Genomic DNA, 18,923 nt, shown 5'->3' on the forward strand with positions numbered 1-18,923 from the left:
GAGAGAGAGAGAGAGAGAGAGAGAGAGAGAGAGAGAGAGAGAGAGAGAGAGAGAGAGAGAAGTTTCAGGATGAAGAAAACAGAGAAAATTAGATAATAGAAAAGTTTTAATAATGCAGTTGTTGATCATCTGCTGGGGAAGAGATGGACTCTATGTATAGGATGATCCTTTTGTAGGATCTGCTATACTAGGCTAGGGCCAGTGGTGGGTTGCCCCTGGTTCGGACTGGTTCGCAAGAACCGGTAGTAAAACCGGCAGGAGGCTCCACCCACCACCCTGGATGTCATCATAGGCGATCTGCACATATGCAGAAGCTTCTGTGCATGCATAGAAGCTTGGCGTGCGATCCCGTTGCAAACTGGTAGTAACGGTAAGTAGAACCCACCCCTGGCTAGGGCATACTGATTATGGAAGAATGACATGGAACTGGGAAATTGAGCGCTTTGTTCTCTGGACGCAATGTAACTAAATCAAGATTTCATTATGCTGAACTAGACTTACATTGTGCCTTCATTCTAGCAAATTTGCAGCATCTTTCTGCATCATGCAAGCCCTTTTATGTGGATATTATATTTGTCCAGAATTCAGAAAATAAAGTTGATTTAGAGCCAAATTAATTGCTTGGCTTCCTACCATCTACCTGGGATCCTGATTTCCAATCAGCTCCTCTCTTGTCGCCAGGGCTCTTTTCTGATAATAAATGTATCATACCAGAGAATCAAGGTCTACAATAAGGACCTTGATAATATCCTATGAGCCAGATTTGGCCCCAAGTCCTCTTTCAATAGCTTTCAAAGCCCCCCAAACAAGAAGCAACATAAGCCTCCGATAAGATTAACACCTATTTTATTTTTTACTGTTTTTATTTTTGATTACCATGCTACTAGAAGTCCTTGGAGGCCGATTTTTTAAAAAAATATTTGATGTAAAAATGTTGCTTTGTTTAGATTGATGGATACATCATACCAGTGGCTGAATCCATTTTTTTTTACTACCAGTTCTCTGGGCGTGGCTTGGTGAGCGTGGCTTGGTGGGCATGGCAGGAGAAGGATACTGCAAAATCCCCATTCCCACCCCACTCCTGGGGGAAGGATATTGCAAAAAGTCCATTCCCAGCCCACTCTGGGGCCAGCCATAGGTGGTAGTTTGGTTCTCCAAACTACTAAAAATTTCCATTCTCCAGAACCTTTCAGAACCTGCTGAATAGCACCCCTGCATCATACCCATCACTAACTTGTTTACTTCATGGTGCATAATAGAAGATCGCTCGGTATTTTATTTCCCATTTCAATTTCTTATTCGTTTGTTTGTTTGTTTGTTTGTTCATTCGTTCAATTTCTATAGCTGCCCAAGTCAACCAGATTCTGAGCAGCTTACAATTCTAAAATGATAAACAATGATATTATTTATGATGTAAACAATAAGAACATTACAACCGTAAAAAAAAAGGTTAATGCTTGCTAAAGTTTTGCTAGTTGAACTAAATGTCACACATACTTCCTCTGATCTGGGTATAGGGATTGGGTGTGTGCAAACTAAATTGGAAATTGCTCACCGGAATTTTCCAACATGGATTTGGTAGACTTTTGGAAAATTGGCAATCAACTCTTCTGATACCATTTAGGTATAATGTATAATTAACCTAGTGCAGAGGTCTTCAAACTTGGCAGCTTTAAGACTTGTGGACTTCAACTCCCAGAATTCTCCAACCAGCTATGCTGGGAATTGAATTCTGGGAGTTGAAGTCCACAAGTCTTAAAGCTGCCAAGTTTGAAGACCTCTGATTCTAGTGATTGAGTTACTGGAATATTAAATTAGGTCAATTATTTTTCAAACTTTCAGGTTCAAGAAGAGAGCGTTGTGGGTATCGTATTGTTCGCCGTCATCGCAATCCAGAAGATTTGGTGCATTGTGTAGGCAAAGGGAAAAAGAATAACGACAGTATCACCCAAGCAAAAGAAGCCCTGGGCAATGCAATAAGCCCAGAACAGTTTGTCTCCATATTACTTGAAGCTGAACCACCAAATGTGTTGGTGAGTCGCCCCAACAGGCCATTTACCGAAGCTTCCATGATGATGTCCTTGACGAAACTTGCAGACAAAGAATTGGTCCATATGATTGGTTGGGCGAAAAAAATCCCTGGTAAGGAAATATGACATTCGAAATATAAATATGTATAAAAAGTATAAATATTTTTTTAACAATACTTAGGCCTACCACAAGAAAAAACATATCAGTGATCGCATTATTATTTGGTAATACAACCTCGGTAAAGCCATTGTTTGGAGCAAAAGTAGAAACGTAGAATGTAAACTTTCACAGGATCAAGGAGATCATCTATGGTAGTCTAATCCCCAGCCGAGTATAGGCATATGCTACTACAACATCCTTGACAAAACTATCCAGCATATTTAAACATTCCCAGTGCAGGTGAATGACCAATTTCCAAGACAGGCTGTTCAATGCTTGAACGCCCTCAAGTTCAACCAAATGTATTGTCTTGTAATTTAAACCCACAGTTTCTTGTCTTGTCCTATCTTTTGGACCAACTCTGAAAAATTCTGGACCATATTCTATATCCGGGGTCCCCAATCCCCAGGCTGAGGCCCACTATTGGGCCTTGAATGGTTAGGAACTGGGCTGCAGAAGTGGTGGATGAGCAGGTGTGCATCCCAGGAGTGGGTTCTACTTACCTTTACTACCGGTTCGCAACAGGAGCGTGCGTGCACATTTCTGCGCATGTTTCTGTGCATGCACACATTTCTGTACATGCGCACGCTTCTGTGCATGCGCAGAAGCTTCTGCTCATGCGCAGATCCTCCATTATGACATCTGGGCAGGTGGGTGGAGCCTCCCGCCGCTTTTACTACTGGTTTGCAAGAACCGGATAGAACCAGGAGCAACCCACCACTGGTGCATCCTTACTTGCCTGAGCAGCGGGCAAACACCTGTGCATGAACTCCATTTGTGCGAGAGGCAGGCCCACTGTTTGTGCAAATGGAGCTGTGTGTGCATATGACTGCCACTCATACGGACTCTTCCCCTCTCCTCTACCAGTCCACAAAGCCATAAAAGTTGGGAACTCTGTTTTATATGAAACCCTTCAAATATTTGAAGAAACTATCATGTCTCCTGGCAATCTCTGAGTATAACCATACTCAACACTTCCAAACATCCTGAGGGTTTTCTTTCTAGGATCCTTATCATTTGTTGCTCGCTTCTGATGTGGTTGCCACTACCCTTCCTAAAATGCGGTGCCCAGAATTTAATGTAATATTCTAGGTGCAGCCTAATTAAAGCAGAATAGAGAGGAACAAGGACATCTCTTGATTCAACATTATATTTGTGCTGATACAATATAGAACTGCATTTGCTTTTTTTGCAACTGCATCACATTGTGGGTAATATCCAGTTTATGAGTCACCCAGATACTTTTTGTATTGTATCCTTTTATATTCATACCTCTGATTTTTCCCAATGCAAATAGAGGATTTTGCACTTATCATTGTGGAAATTTAACCTTGCTAGGCTTTGCCCAGTTTGCCAAGATCCTCCTGATTCTGTTTTCTAAAGCAGTATTTCTCAATCTTAGCAACTTTAATGTATGTGGACTAGTCAGAATGCTTGGGTCAATAATCTGATCTACTCCTTCATTTCAAGTATTTTCCTCACTTTTCCTGGCTGTATCTTTTGACAAGTAGACTGGAGAAATACTACTTATGCTCCCAGTGCTTTAAATTCCTCTGTTGATGCAGCCTATGTCTGCATTAGCTTTTTTGGCAGCTGCAGCATACGTAAGTGGTTGTCCACTAGGATGCCTAGCTCCCTCTTACAGATACTGCTCTTAAGCCAGGTACCAATTAAACTATTCTATACCTGTGCATTTGGTTCTTCTTGCCTAAGTGTAAAATCTTACTTTTTCTCAGCACTGAATTGGATTTTGTTGAATAAGACCCAGTGATATATATGGCCCTTGTTTGTTTCAAGTAGACAACTTGGGGTCCCCTGAGGTTTGTTTTTCATTTTAGCATTTCACTTAGAACCCAGGTTCCTGCTTTGGAAAAGGTTTCACTCATTTGTATTAAAAACTTGAATTTCTCAATTGCTATCTTTAAACAGCTGTGACTTCCCAGTGTGAGTCAGGAAATTATCTAGATAACAAGTGGCTTTTTCTATCGTTTGTATCTATGTGATTCTTTCTTCTTGTTTTTTGACCATATACCGGTACTTCATCCAACGTTTAAGGTTTTCTCTATAAAGAGAATATAAATATTCTCTTTAAAGAATATTACTTTCAATTGATCCATTATGACTGGTGCTGCTTTTAGTTTGCTTAAAAGCCCTGGTTAGCTAATTTGGCGGGGGTTGTTTTTTACATTTTTAAAGTAGAAGTAATCCCAGCTCTTTGAGAAAAATATAGCCAAACATGAAGCAAATCTCTCAAAGGTTGTTTTCTGGCAAAGAGGCCAAGAGCTGTTGCTAGTCTTTTAAGCCTTATGGGAGGGGCCAATCATCTCTTGGCCCTACTCCTGAGTCATCCTCTCTGCTATCTGCTTCTGCCTTCTGCAGCTCTTCTCATGCGTGCACTAGGAACAGGCTCCTCCTGTTCCTCAAACTCTCTACTGTCAGCCTCTGAAGGCTCCGAAGTCCGCACATCACTCCCCGATGGCCCTGGCCCCATCTCTGCCTCCGATGCAGAGCCCTCATCCGGACCTTCCCCAGCCTCCAGGACTGGCCCATGTTCTTCCTCAGCACTCATTGCTGTCCGATTCCGCTGCCAGCTCCACAGGCTGCTGGCGGACCACAACAAGGACTAACTGCATTGTATTCTACATATATTTGATGGTATTTACAGTATAATCTATTCCAACCCTAATACAGAATGGGCAGGAGTCAACAAAAGACCAACCATATGATTTGAAGGACAGAACATATGAAGACAATTAAAACAACTGTATTTTGATTCTACTGTCAAACTATTTTTTATTGTCACAAGACTCTCCTAACATTCAACCATAATCAGTTCAGCTTCGCACCACAACCACACAACTTTACAACTAGGATACAAAGACAATAATACTTCAGACATTACTACAATACTGCCTAATATTGGTGACATTTACCTACATAGATTTTGATTTCAACAATCTGAGCACAGTTAACAAAAGTTATCTAAAATTTTCCTAAATGTTTTTTAAATAAAAAAAGTTCAAAAGTTTAACAGATTTTGCAGCTGAAAAAAACAATATATATATGTGGTGAAGTGGGGGGGAGTTAAAAAATGAAGGTCTTAGTTTGCACAAAAACAGTACAGTAGCCACTTGCGTATTGCTTTTCATTAAAAATCTTAAATGAAATTTGGAGGTATTTGATATCCTGAATGGATGATAGTAATTTGACTTTGATCATTGGAGAATTCTGGACATTTGCACTCAGCTGGGAAATGAATCTATTTTCACTTTTGATTACTTTCCCTGCTTACTTTGTCACTCACAGCGATGGAGATAGAATGTATGTAATTCTGCTGCCCCTCTAATTCAAACCATTTTTGTAGTAAATGCAGTTGTTATTTTTTTCCTCCCACTTTGAAAAAAAACTCCTCTAACTTGTATCCAACTATAGTCATATTTAGAAGAGCACTTTGAAATAAATGTGGCTTAATGTAATCATGATTAACTGAAGTTCTACTGATTTTGATAGGTCTACCACAGTCATGACTAAGCCATTTTTTTTTTTAACAAGCATTTGTCTTCATCCATATTGTTTCTTTTGATTCAGAGTGGCCTGTTTTCCTTATTAATCTATCAGGAGAAATACTAGCTAAATTCAATCTGTATAATCAAATTGGCATTCGGTATTTGTATTGTAGGATATATCTGTGGTGTGAGAAAGTTGGAAGGCAGAATAGAAGTGTGATCATCTTAAAAAATTGATACTGTAGATATTAACATAAACCTTTTTAGTCTGGATAAATGTCCACACAATATTCCACTTACAAAATAAAGATGAATAACCTTTTTACAACTACAGAATGCATTTCCTCTTCGAATACAATGTCAAGGTAAAGGTATTGGATTTAAATAAAATAAAATAAATTTAATAAATTCAACGCAAAAATATCCCACACATTTAGGAGTTTTAATATTTTATCTCAATAGCATTTATAATATGGTGGCAAGTTTTGAGAGGTTTTGAGGGCTGCACCCAAAGGTTTCAGAAGACTTTGAACTAACTTACAACATGGTAAAAATCTGCAAGAAAAAGCACAAATTAATTTAAGAATAAGAAACCTAAAAAGGGGGAAAATTTAATTATACAAATACTGTTTATATTTATTTATTAAAATTTTATATTGTCTGGCTCTGGGCAGGTCACAGATTGTTTTAAATTTAGGTTCATGCAGGTAGATTTTAAATATATATTTTTGTAAGAATATATTTCTAAATACATGTTACATTAAAAATGCATGTGATATTCCTTTTGGTAGTTAATTTTTTATTAATTGGAAATTGCACTGTAACATTTGAAAAAAGTAGAACATCAGAAGGATAATTAGATTACATCCCTCTGAAATATAGGCACAACAAAAGTCACTTTGAGCCTTCAGAAATGTAGCAATGTATAAACTGAAGCAAACTAGCCAGTAAGTAGTAAATAAATCAATAAAGTAAAGTAAAAGAAATAAAAGAAGGGATAAATAAAATAAATACTGTAGTGTTCTTAGTGCTTAAATCTTGCTTCTACCATCTTATTTAATAAGAATCATTCCCTACCAGAGCACATTTTCTTTAAAGAAAGAGAGCAGTGAAGTTTCATTCCACATCCTTATGTATTAATTCTTACAACCTTCTTCTTCTCCTCTTTCTCCTCCTTTTCTCTTAAAAAAAACAACACTTTTTCATCTCTACCATGATCTTCTTAAGTGAGTGGTTGATTCTTGCATTGGACAGTAAGACAGGCAGGGGTGAGTTCCTGGGGGTTTGGCAGGGTTCGGGTGATCCTCTAGCCAAGGATTGCCAGGGTTCGGAAAACCCCCAAATGCCATCCCTGGCTGGCCATGTCCATACTGCCTTGCCCCACCCCGCCCCACCCCACCCCTCCCAGGAGTCTCCATGCAGCCTGTTCATCATTCCAGATAAGTGCAGGGGCTGCGCGGAGGGTGTGGGAGGGCAAAGAATGGGCCTACTGGAGGTTCTGGAAGTCTTGAAACGGGCCTGTTTCCAGCCTCTGGAGCCCAGGGGAAGCTGTTTTTGCTCTCCCGGAGGTTTAAAGAAAGCCTCTGGAGCCTGGGGAGGGTGGAACCCCCCCCCTGCCATGGTGCAGGTGGATGACTAGGCCATGCCCACCCCGGCCACGCCCACCCAGCCACAGGGCAGCAAACCCGTTGCTAAAGGATCTGAAGTCCACCCCTGAAGATGGGTGATATATAAATTTAACAAACAAACAAAATAAATAGCTAAGAGAGCTTGGTGCTGTTCTGCTGAGATTTGGGGAAGATCTTTTCCTAATCTTCAGTAATGTGGTTTATTTTTGTATGCCTTTCCTTCTCTTATTTTTGTCTTTCTTCATGACTTAACAATGTGATGAAGTGTAGCATCGTGCAAAAAGGAGACTTTGTTATTGTCTGCAGATTGATTTAATCCAATGTCCAAAGTACAAAAATAGTTTGCCATTAAATTTATTACACGCATTCACTCTCATGTTCCTAAAAAGAATTTTAGCGCTGCTGGCTGGGGGATTCTGGGAGTTGAAGTCCACCCATCTTCAAGCTACCAAGGTTGAGAAACACTGCTCTAGAGAACCATTATGTCATTTAGGAAATTTTTAGGAAATTTTTAAAGACCTGGTGGTCCTTTCAAGCCTTGGGCACCGGATAATTGTAGTTATGATTGATTTACCCTTGCTGTTTTGTTCTTCAGGTTATTGTTTTTACAAAATCTTAACATGTCTGGTAGAATCCTTCGCAGTAAGCATCCAGACTGTATTTATTTATTTATTAGTAAACCACCTTTATAAAGCCAAAATCCACGTTTGCTACCCAGTATAAATAATAGATAAAGGAAGGAAGGGTCCACTACTCGGAATCAACAGTTGACAAACTTCTAAGGATTTAGGTCATGGATTTCCTAATTTCAAGTGAATCAAGAAGATAACTTTAAATTTTAAAGAATTTATATTGCTCTGGAAACAAGGAAGGTGTATATATTTGGGTATTCATGATGTAAGTATGCCTTCTTTCCTTTCCCCCTTCTTTTAAAGGCTTCATAGAGCTGAGTCTATATGATCAAGTAAGGCTTTTGGAAAGCTGTTGGTTGGAAGTATTAATGGTGGGTCTAATGTGGAGATCCATTGATCACCCAGGGAAGCTCATATTTGCACCAGATCTTGTCCTTGACAGGTAAGAGATAAGTATTGTTGTACCGGCATGCATGTTTGGAAGTTAAAGATTTGAATGAAAATGTGTTAACAAGCAAAGACAATCTTTTACTATTTTCAGGAAGGCCCAAATATTTTCTCCTGCATGAACTATCATGGTTAACATTCAATTCAACTTCACCCCTGTTCATTCCCTCCTGCAGATTTACTGGCAATGATATTAAAAGAAGCTTCATCAATTCCTGAACAAGTGTTCAGTTGGAGTTAACTGGAAAGGCTATAGAAAGTACTTTGTAGCAATCTAGTGTTAGGCTGGGCAGTTTTTTTTTATAGCCACAAACCATTTTTTGGATTGTAAGAAACTGTAGGTGGGGCGGTACAATTGTGATTTCACTAGTCAAAACAAGCCTGGAATTTTTGGTCATTCTAGAAATATGTGTGGGATGTTAGGTTGAATGAAATATAATTTTAGGAGGAAGTTTTAAGCATCAGAACAGCAAGACAGAAAGAGAAACTGCTGGAAGCAAGAAAGTTAAAAGAATATGATCATGAGTTAACTTGTAATGAAGGTATGATTTCACCTTTTATAAAATGAACAAAGATTGTATTGAACATTTAATGCTTAAAATACGCACAGCGTACATAAAATATGAACCACTTAGTAGAGGCAAAATGTGACTATATGTTGGAATAAAATGCAGTATTTTGGTGGAAAACATGCTTTGTATGTCAAGTAATCCTCTGACTATTTTCAAATTAGGGATGAGGGAAAATGTGTAGAAGGAATTTTGGAAATCTTTGATATGCTCTTGGCAACAACTTCAAGGCTTCGAGAGCTGAAATTGCAGCACAAAGAATATCTCTGTGTCAAGGCAATGATTCTTCTCAATTCCAGTGAGTAGAAGTTTCAGTCATGTCAAGCTGTGCTTATTATTGAGACAAAAAGTTGGGTTGTGGTAGGAAAAATTTCAAAGGACGCAAGAACTGTTCAGGTGAATGAAATAAAAACACCTGAAGTGCTTTCCCTTCCTTATATTATAATGGTTTTATACCTAAGACCTAGGTCAGTGATGGCTAACCTTTTTGCCATCACGTGCCAGGAAGGGGGGGCAGGGGAGGTTTGCGCGCATGCACGCATGCCCACACCCATAATTCTATGCGCCTCGCCCCGCGCATGCGTGTGCGACCCTCCCCCGCTCCCCCGCTCTTGGCACGCGATGGCCCATTTTTCTTTCTCACCTGGCTCCAGATCCTCTCTATGCATCTGGGGAGGGCGAAAACAACCTTCCCCACCCCCCCGGAGGACCGAAACGGCCCATTTCCCAACTTCCAGTTGGATAGGAAGTGATGTTTTTTGCTGTCCCCAGCCTCCAGAGACTCCCGGAGCTAAGCTGGCATGCCAGGCAACATGGCTCCATGTGACACCTGTGGCACGCGTGCCATAGGTTCGCCATCGCGGACCTAGGTCATTATATTGTGCCATTCTGCATGATTGTGTGCCTGCATCCAATTGTTTTCCCAGTTGTTTCTATGGAATTAAGTTTGTATATTCCAGACCAGTGTTTCTCCAACCCCTCTGGGGGCTGTTCTTTTGATTGACCCCCAAATACAGGATCTGATGATCAAATTGAGCAAGTTATTTCTTACATTAAAAAATGAGGGTGTTAAAACATATTTCTCCCTTTCAAATTGATGGCGCCTGTTGTAATACATGCACACACATGTGTATGCATGTTCATATATAAGCTGTCTCTCTACCATTATCAAAAGCAATAGAGGGCTCTTTTCACTATCAGTTGTATTGGAGAAAAGAGGCCTCCTTTACAATCCAACGAGCCCATGAATCAGTGATGGTTACAGTTGTGCTTGAGAGGCTAATCATCATAACAAACTCAAGTGCCTATCTGGATGAAATGCTTCTAAAAGCTTCGAAAACATATTTGTAGTCAAATTTATTTTTATTTTATTTTAGGGACCTTTAGATAGCTCTCATTGAAAGCAGGCGAATTTCAAAACCTTTTAAATGTTGTCTGAATTGTGAATATGATATTTACTTTTATAATTAATTATGGCATTATCCTGAACGGGGCATTCACGTGAGCCACTCTTTTTCTATTTAAAACTTACATAGAGTATCGGCATTTTCAGAGAAGAGCCATTTTCTTAACAACTGCTTAGTTAATTTAGCTAATTAGCTAAGCTAATTTAACTGAACGTAATCACCATTAGTGTTTTTAGGATGTTGTAAACTATTGTTTTGCTCTAAGGCATTTTGTCTTGGACACTTCAATGTGGAACAATGTAATGGTCAAAGAAAAGATTGAATAACCATCTATATTGAGAAGGAAATAAAGAGATTGACAAAATGAATATAAGCTGCATAGTAAGCAGAGTTGCACATTCTTAAAGCCTTTCCATACTGTGTGTTGCCATTTATGAACCGCAAATAAATCCTGCTATGCTGATTTTATGCTTGATTGCCTTCCTGGCTTTTATCTCATGATTGTTTGCTTCCCTATTGTCTCTCCAATCGCACACAATATTTTGCAAGATGAACTGGGTTTTCCAAGGATTCCATTAAAAAAAAAAAAAGGGAACTAGATGGGTGTTGGTATAAAGCAGCCAATCAATGCTCATTTCTTCTATTTTAACTACTGCGTTTATTACCCTACCCACCTGCCACTGCTCTGTGTTTTCAACAGTAGCTCTTCTATCATTCTTCACAAAGAATAGAAGCATAATCATTTCTAACATTCCTTCTCCCCGTATGCGCACAATCCATATGATTCTTGAGGGAGATGGGCCATCTAGAAACATGAAATATAAAAGAATAAAAAATGTTTATTGGAGGGTCAGTTTATAAAACATATCTTCTGATGGGGCAGCTGAAAGAGTAGTTAAATCTTTTTTTGAAACTATTAACAAATGAGAGAAGCCAAGGCGGCGGGGTGGGGTGGGGGGACCTTTTATGGCATATGAACAAGCTACCAAAACTCTGTTCCAAGTGGTCCCTAGACTGGTCTGAATGAAATAGAGTTGGAAAGTAAGAAATAAGGCAGAATCCCTTATTCCAAAGAGCTGAAGAAGCTTCTTGGATAAGAAGCGAAACATCTTTAAAGAAAAAACAGAAAGTCCAGTTGCCTCTTGAAAAAGCACCTTTGGTTTTACTGATTATCATAGTGATCAGTATATTTGGTTACACTGATTACCATAGTAGGAACTGTGTGACTTAAAGTCACAGCCTGGTATCCTGAAGAGGGTGCAAGGCTATAAAATGTGGTTGGTTGGTTGGTTGGTTGGTTGGTTGGTTGGTTGGTTGATTGATTGATTAGCTACAAAACAATTTACTTTTTAATCTTGTCTTTTTTTTCTCCCAAGGTTTTACATACATAGAATAAATGCATGTATGTAATAAATACTAATAAATACATAAAATATTTATGATTGCTGTGTTCTTTAACAGTATGATCATCTAGTCTTATGACATCTTCTAGATTTTTTTTATCAAGAAGTACAATTTACATTGTGACTCATAAAACAAATATGTTCTGATTAAAAATGATCTGCTGTTCTTTACAAGAGAAAATGACTTATCAGAAATCAATACAACACAAATATGACTTACGTAAATGTATACAGTTGTAGAATTATTATATTAATATGTATTGAATTGTTTAAAATAATTAAATATTAATGTTCATGCATTCTGAAATGTACACCTTTTGCCTATGATTTGTATGCAGGTACATCACATTAAGAATAACAATTTTTCTACTTGATAGATATTTCATGATTATTATGTTTTGCTGGATTATTTTTTTTTAAAAAAAAGAACAGATGATGTCTTCTCTCAGATCTTGTTACCAAGAATAAACAGCCTAAGGATCTCCTTCCTATCCCCTTCCCACTCTCCCCCAAATCTATACGACTGCAAATGAGGAATAGGTAATTGTATTTTGTGAGCCACATGTGGCCAAAGACCAGTGGTGGGATTCAGCCAGTTCACACCACTTCGGGAGAACCGGTTGTTAACTTTCTGAGCAGTTTGGCAAACTGGTTGTTGGAAGAAATCATTAGGGCAGAGAACCGGTTGTTAAATTACTTGAATCCCACCACTGCCAAAGACCCAGCTTTTTGAAAGATTCAGTGTCTCCCAGAACATACTGCCGACATTCAGCAACAATTTGGTGGACTTTGGAAGTGTGATATCCTGCTAAGTCTTAGCATGAAATAAACAGCTAGACTTTTGGCTAGACTGAGCATAGTGTCATTTACAGTGCCTGCAGATGCCATTGTATGCACAACACACTCTCATAATAGCATCCACAGAATTCTAAAAATATATTAAATCTAATAGAATAAATCCTTGGAATGTTACCCACTAACTTCCTAGATAAATATGACCACTAAAAAGACAGTGGAAAATTGAGATACCTTTGCATAAATAGCTGTATGATATATGTATGTGTGTGTGTGTGTATGTATAGGTTCACTCAGTAGCAGATTTATTAGTCTTAGAGATATCTCATTATACTTTTTGTTTGTTTTAGCAACCAGAGATTAGAATCCCATTCCTGTTAGTCACTGAGTTGGGCATTCTTTAAGTTTCCATGTCTGTAACAATTAAATCTCTAAGAAGTCTCTTAGCAATTAGTGTGTGTGTGTATGTGTGTGTGTGTGTGCATGCATGTGTGTGTGTGTGTGTGTGTGCGTGTGCATGTATAGAGAGATGATAGATTGATGATAGATAGATAGATAGATAGATAGATAGATAGATAGATAGATAGATGATAGCATGTTTCCCCGAAAACAAGACCCTGTCTTATTTTTTTTAAACCCCGAAATAAGCGCTTGGCCTTATTTTCGGGGAGGTCTTATTATTTTGGGGCCTGTGGAGCAAGATGGGGCTCCTCTTGCCATCTTATCTGATTTCCAGCTCTATGTTTAAATATTTTCAGGGAGGGCTTATTTTCGGGGGGAGGCTTATTTTAGTGTATGAGCTCAAAAGCCCGATTGGGCTTATTATCAGGGGATGTCATATTTTCGGGGAAACAAGATAGATAGATAGATAGATAGATAGATAGATAGATAGATAGATAGATAGATAGATGATAGATAGATAGATAGATAGATAGATAGATAGATGATAGATGATATAGGTAGTACATTTTCCCCAACTGAACTGTAAATCTCTTTATAGATATTTGGGCATCAGCATTAAACCAATTTGAATGGAGCAATTCAACTGGTAACATAAATAGCTTCTGGATTTGCTATATCTGTATGTATGTGAAATAAAGACAGAAGAATACAAACTTGCCTTGCAAATGCATAGCAGTATGCCACCTCCTGTTTTGAATAGCTTTAGATAACTTCTCCACCTTTACATCACAGTGTCTGAAGTGCCAGTGTAGGTCTAACTGACCTCACAGCTACTAAACAAGCCAAACATTTAACACTCCATTTTACTTGCCTGGAAAACAGCCAATCTGCTGCCGTCCCATTCTAAGCCCTGTAGAGCTGACTCCAAAAGTGATACCTATAAATTGCAGCGACTAAGGTCATTCTGTTGCCTGTTTCTTTCTTCTCATTGGTTCTCACTTTTCACCCTTGGAAAGGGCAACCATCTCAGCTATCAGCACATCAAAAAACAGCCTTTCCAACTCATGCGTGTTCATATAATTAGGGTTGCCAGCTAACCAGAAAGAAATTGAACTGGCTGGAATGAGCAGGGAGATTTAGAAGAGTCTGTAAATTTTGTCTCTGATTTAATGGACCCCTATTTCGTGGACTTCACATGCAGTGGATTAGATTTCTGTCCAGTCATCCCGCCCCATCCCCTGTGATGGACGTTTGTTGCACCTACCAGTATCTACTGTACATTAGACAGTTAAATTAATTTGTGGCAATTAATGTCTTTTGTGTAATGACATTTTTATAAATACAAATCACATTTGTGGAATTATGTTGCAAATGATGTATTTTGTGTTACAACGCAAATTGTGTACTTTGAATTTAGTAGACAATTAGGAATATCAGAACTCCTGCCTCCTAACTGGAGATTTTCCTGAACTAAGTTATGACTTACTTTCACAGGTATAGCTCACAGTGCAGAGACAAAAATAATTAGGAGCCGTACATAACATTTCACATCACCTTTCAGCTACTTCTTTGGTCCTAGTTACAGTATGTAGTATTATGGGCCAAGAGAATATATGAGGAAAACTAAGGGAGAGAACAGTTCCTACTTATTAGGAAAACTTTGTTCAGGTACATTTAGTACTTGATAAGATCCAGTAAGCATCAGGGGTGGGTTCTAAATTTTTTTACTACCGGTTTTGTGGGCGTAGCTTATTTTGTGGGCATGGCTTGATGGTCATGTGATAATTCTTTAGGATTTAGCAGAGGTACTGGTCTACCAGGTTTTTAACTGCTTGCAGAGCTGTACCGATTTACCCATTTATTTTTGCAGGCACTGGTCTACTCATTTATTTTTGCAGGCACTGATCTACTCATGTATTTTTTCAGGCACTGGTCTACTCATTTGTTTTCTTTTAACACTGATCAGCTGTAGGGCGGCCCTTTGAAGCCCCACGGCAAGAGTTTAAACAGTTTTTTTCCCTCTAGCCATCAGCTGGGATTCAGGAGCAGCAATAGATGGGGGGTGGGGCCAAATAAAAGGTAAGAATAATACGGGGGGTGGGGGGCAGGGGGCGGGGGGGCAGAACTGGTTCAGTGATGTCATATTGTCACCGCTACCCGCTCGGCAGAACCAGGTGGAACCGGGAGGAACCCACCACTAGTAAGCATGTTTACAATTTTCATATATTTTGTAACTGCAATAAGGCGGAAACATGGGTTAAACACAAGCATCCCCCCCACCCGCTACTCTTCCCAACTTCCACCCACCACCAGCACCACCGCCACCACTTTTCTCTGGATTTTTGAGAAAGATTTCTTGGAAATGAGAAAGTTCATCTTCATAGCTACTGCTCAGAATTGACATTAAATTATTATCATTTTTTCATTCAAGGCTAATATGGTGTCTGTTCTCATCAATGTTTAATAATGTTCTCTATTTTTTAAACTATATGTTCCCACCAATTTTTCATTACTTGCACATGATAATTTTACAGATGTCCTCATAAATAATTTTGGTGACTGTGTTATGTCATTGTTTATAATCAGTTTCTGTGAACTTCTTGCATGAGCTGAAAATATGATCTACTATTTCTTCTGCTTCTTTGCACAATCTGCATTTTGAATCATTTTACGATTTTTCAATTCTGGCTTTGATTGCATTAGCTCAAATAGCTTGCTCTTGCACAGCTAAAATCAACCCTTCAGTTTCTTGTTTCTTGTTTTTTTTATTATTTTAGTTACAAGCCATTGCCAGGCTTTATTTTTATCCATTGTCCCCTAAATCTTTTGTAGACATTGACCTTGTAATGCTTTTCCTTGCCAGCATTTTATTTTGTTATTACATTATTTTGATATTCATTTTTTGTTTCCTGAACATTTAATACATTCCAATTTTTAACTTTTTAACTTTTCTTTTTCAACAGTTATTTTGACATGAGGAAAACCTCTGCCTTCATTTTTGTGGGGGCGGGCTAACCTATCATTATCACTATGAGGATATAATGCATAGTGAATAGTCATATATTTTCTTGTTTTTCAGTCCAAACTGTCTAGTTTGGCTCATGTACAAGCATTGTATTATATCACAAGTCTGTCCAAGTATTGATAGCTTTAATAGTGTCTTCTCCATTCAGTTTTGTCTAGCAATTTTCTTACTCTTTGGATGTATTTTTTTTACTAATCTCATTTTTAACTTGACTGTGCTTGATTTTATCCAGCTGTAGAATGTCCAGATACTATTAGACTTCATCCTGATGACTTCTGATGGTTTGGTCATTTGGCATTTCAGTTTCATTACTGTCTGTGATTTTACCCCAATTTATTGCTACTATAGCACATTTATCTAGACCAAATTCTATTGCTATATCTTTGCTAAAAAATTCTTACAATGTTTGTCAATTACATTATTATCATTATGGTCCATCGAGCAGTCAGCCGTTTGACGGTGTTAGAAGTAGCATTGCAGGCTTGGAAGCTGTTCCAAGTAAAGCTGCCTTTTGCAATTGACTGATAGTGAATTTATCAATGCCGATGTATTCAAGTGGTGTTCCGGTTGTTTTGGGATTGCACCAGAGGTGGGCTGCACTTTCTGTAACAAAGAGTTCGCTGGTCGCTTTGTTTGCACGCGCCCCTTTGGGAGAGAAACAGAGCTTCAAACAGGCTCCTAATCAGCTCAGGCAGCTCCGGTGAGAATAGCAGGGGGCGGTGCACAACGCAGCTGGGCCAGCAAACAAGCCAGAAAGTACGTAATAATGGATAGCATAGAACAGGGGTGGATGGGCGGGCCTAGCCAGAGATCAGAGCTAAGGTTCGCCTGAACCTTTGCGACCATGCAGCAGCCCACCACTGGATTGAACTCAAAGTGCCTATTACTATTAGTACTATACTACTACATCTGTTATCTTGCCACAGTCATTTTATTTCTATTTGCAGGTGTTTGTATTTTATTATCTTCTCCAGTTCTTTCTCTTCTATTCTGCTGTCTCCAGGTACTGCCACGTCCAGTACACAGATTTTTTTTGTCTTTCTTATCGACAATTGTTAAGTCTGGGATGTTATTTGACAGGTGCCTGTCTATTTGAAGTCTAAAGTCCCAGGGCATTTAGCTTTTTCATTTTCTATTACCTTCTTCATTTTATGGTCCCACCAGTTCTTGTTTGTAGGCAAATGATACTTTTTGAAGATATTCTGATAGACCATTTATGCTACTGCCATGGCATTGTTTGTAGTCAGTTTCTGCAATCTTCTTGTAGCAGCTAACCAGGTGGAGCTACTGTCTCTTCAGCTTCTTTGCAAAGGGGGCACTTGCTATCTGTTGCTGTCTTCTCCAATTCTGGCTTTGTATGCATTTGTTCTTATGGCTTGGTCTTCTGCAGACAGAAGTAGCTGTCTCTTTCTTCAACTTTTCTGATATTATTATTATTATTATTATTATTATTATTATTATTATTATTATTATTATTATTATTATTATTATATCAGAAAGTAAGGCTATAGCTTAGTTACAGAATAGTTGCTTTGTATGTAAAGATTTCTAAGTTTGATTCCCAGAATCTTCAGGCTGAGTTGAAAACTTTTACATTTCCTACCTTAAATCTTGAAAAGCTATCCCTCGTTGTGAACCATATAGACCCAAAAGAATAAATGTTTAATTCAGATTTAATCATCGGAAGGGAAGGAGGATTCCTTATAACATTGATTTTTTGTACTCTTGTGCAGGCATGTATCCACTGTCATCTGCTACAGAAGAACCTGAAAGCAACAAAAAACTGAGCCATCTGCTAAACTCAGTGACAGATGCGTTGGTGTGGGTCATTGCAAAGAGTGGGGTCCCTTTACCCCAACAAACAACTCGCTTGGCAAATTTGTTGATGTTACTTTCTCATGTTCGGCATGCAAGGTAAGACCATTCTAGATGGTGTTGGAGATGTCTTCTTGCAACTTGTTATCTTTTTTATCTAGAAAGAGTGCAGAGAAGAGCAACAAAGATGATTAGGGGACTGGAAGCTAAAACATATGAAGAACAGCTGCAGGAACTGGGTATGTCTAGTTTAATGAAAAGAAGGACTTGGGGTGACATGATAGCAGTGTTCCAATATCTCAGGGGCTGCCACAAAGAAGAGGGAGTCAAGCTACTCTCCAAAGCACCTGAAGGCAGGACAAGAAGCAATGGGTGGAAACTAATCAAGGAGAGAAGCAACCTAGAACTAAGGAGAAATTTCCAGACAGTTAAAACAATTAATCAGTGGAACAACTTGCCTCCAGAAGTGGTGAATGCTCCAACACTGGAAGTTTTTAAGAACAGAATGGATAATCATTTGTCTTAAGTGGTGTAGGGTTTCCTGCCCAAGCAAGTGGTTGGACTAGAAGACCTCCAAGGTCCCTTCCAACTGGGTTATTCTGTTTTCTGTTTTTCTGTTTGTGCCTTTGATAGTGAAGGAGGAGAGATGACTTCCTTGCATTACTTTTCATTTCTGCTTTCATTTCTCCTTATGAATTATTACATAGCTTTTTATATATGTTGCTTATTAATGTAACTGTAAATATATATAATCCATTTGTGCATAATATACACAGCAATTTCACTTGTATAATACAACATCTATAACATATATGATGATCATTATATATTGGATACCATATTGTTATGTTCTGAATTGTCTTATAAGCAAAGAATTCTGCTTAGAAAAGGCGGTATGTTTCTGATCTATTGCTGGAGAACAACAGGTAACTAAAGCTATTGCATTTTGTTTTCCAAAGCATGTCTCTTTTTGAAGGCCAATTAGTTCCTTTTGAAAAATAGACCTTAAAAAAGATTAAATGATAAAAATTTGCCTCAGTTTTCATCTAATCTAATACATTATTTGTGGAATTTTATTTTTAATGACAGAATATTCTGTCATTAA

At 38.5% G+C, this 18,923-nt stretch overlaps 1 protein-coding gene across 1 annotated transcript in view; it reads left to right on the plus strand.

Annotated features, from left to right (window-relative positions):
• Positions 1-18,923, plus strand: part of ESR2 (estrogen receptor 2) — a 45,409-nt gene that overhangs the window by 21,508 nt on the left and 4,978 nt on the right. Inside the window, exons 4-7 of the mRNA XM_070931604.1 lie at positions 1,843-2,142; positions 8,260-8,398; positions 9,137-9,270; positions 17,737-17,917. Coding sequence (XP_070787705.1) covers positions 1,843-2,142; positions 8,260-8,398; positions 9,137-9,270; positions 17,737-17,917 — 754 coding nt within the window. The remainder of the gene's footprint in view (positions 1-1,842; positions 2,143-8,259; positions 8,399-9,136; positions 9,271-17,736; positions 17,918-18,923) is intronic.

This window comes from Pituophis catenifer, unplaced genomic scaffold (assembly GCF_029215685.1).
Source record: "Pituophis catenifer annectens isolate HBS135680 unplaced genomic scaffold, rPitCat1.0.hap2 SCAF_1, whole genome shotgun sequence".
In the NCBI taxonomy this organism is placed as follows: Eukaryota; Metazoa; Chordata; class Lepidosauria; order Squamata; family Colubridae; genus Pituophis; species Pituophis catenifer.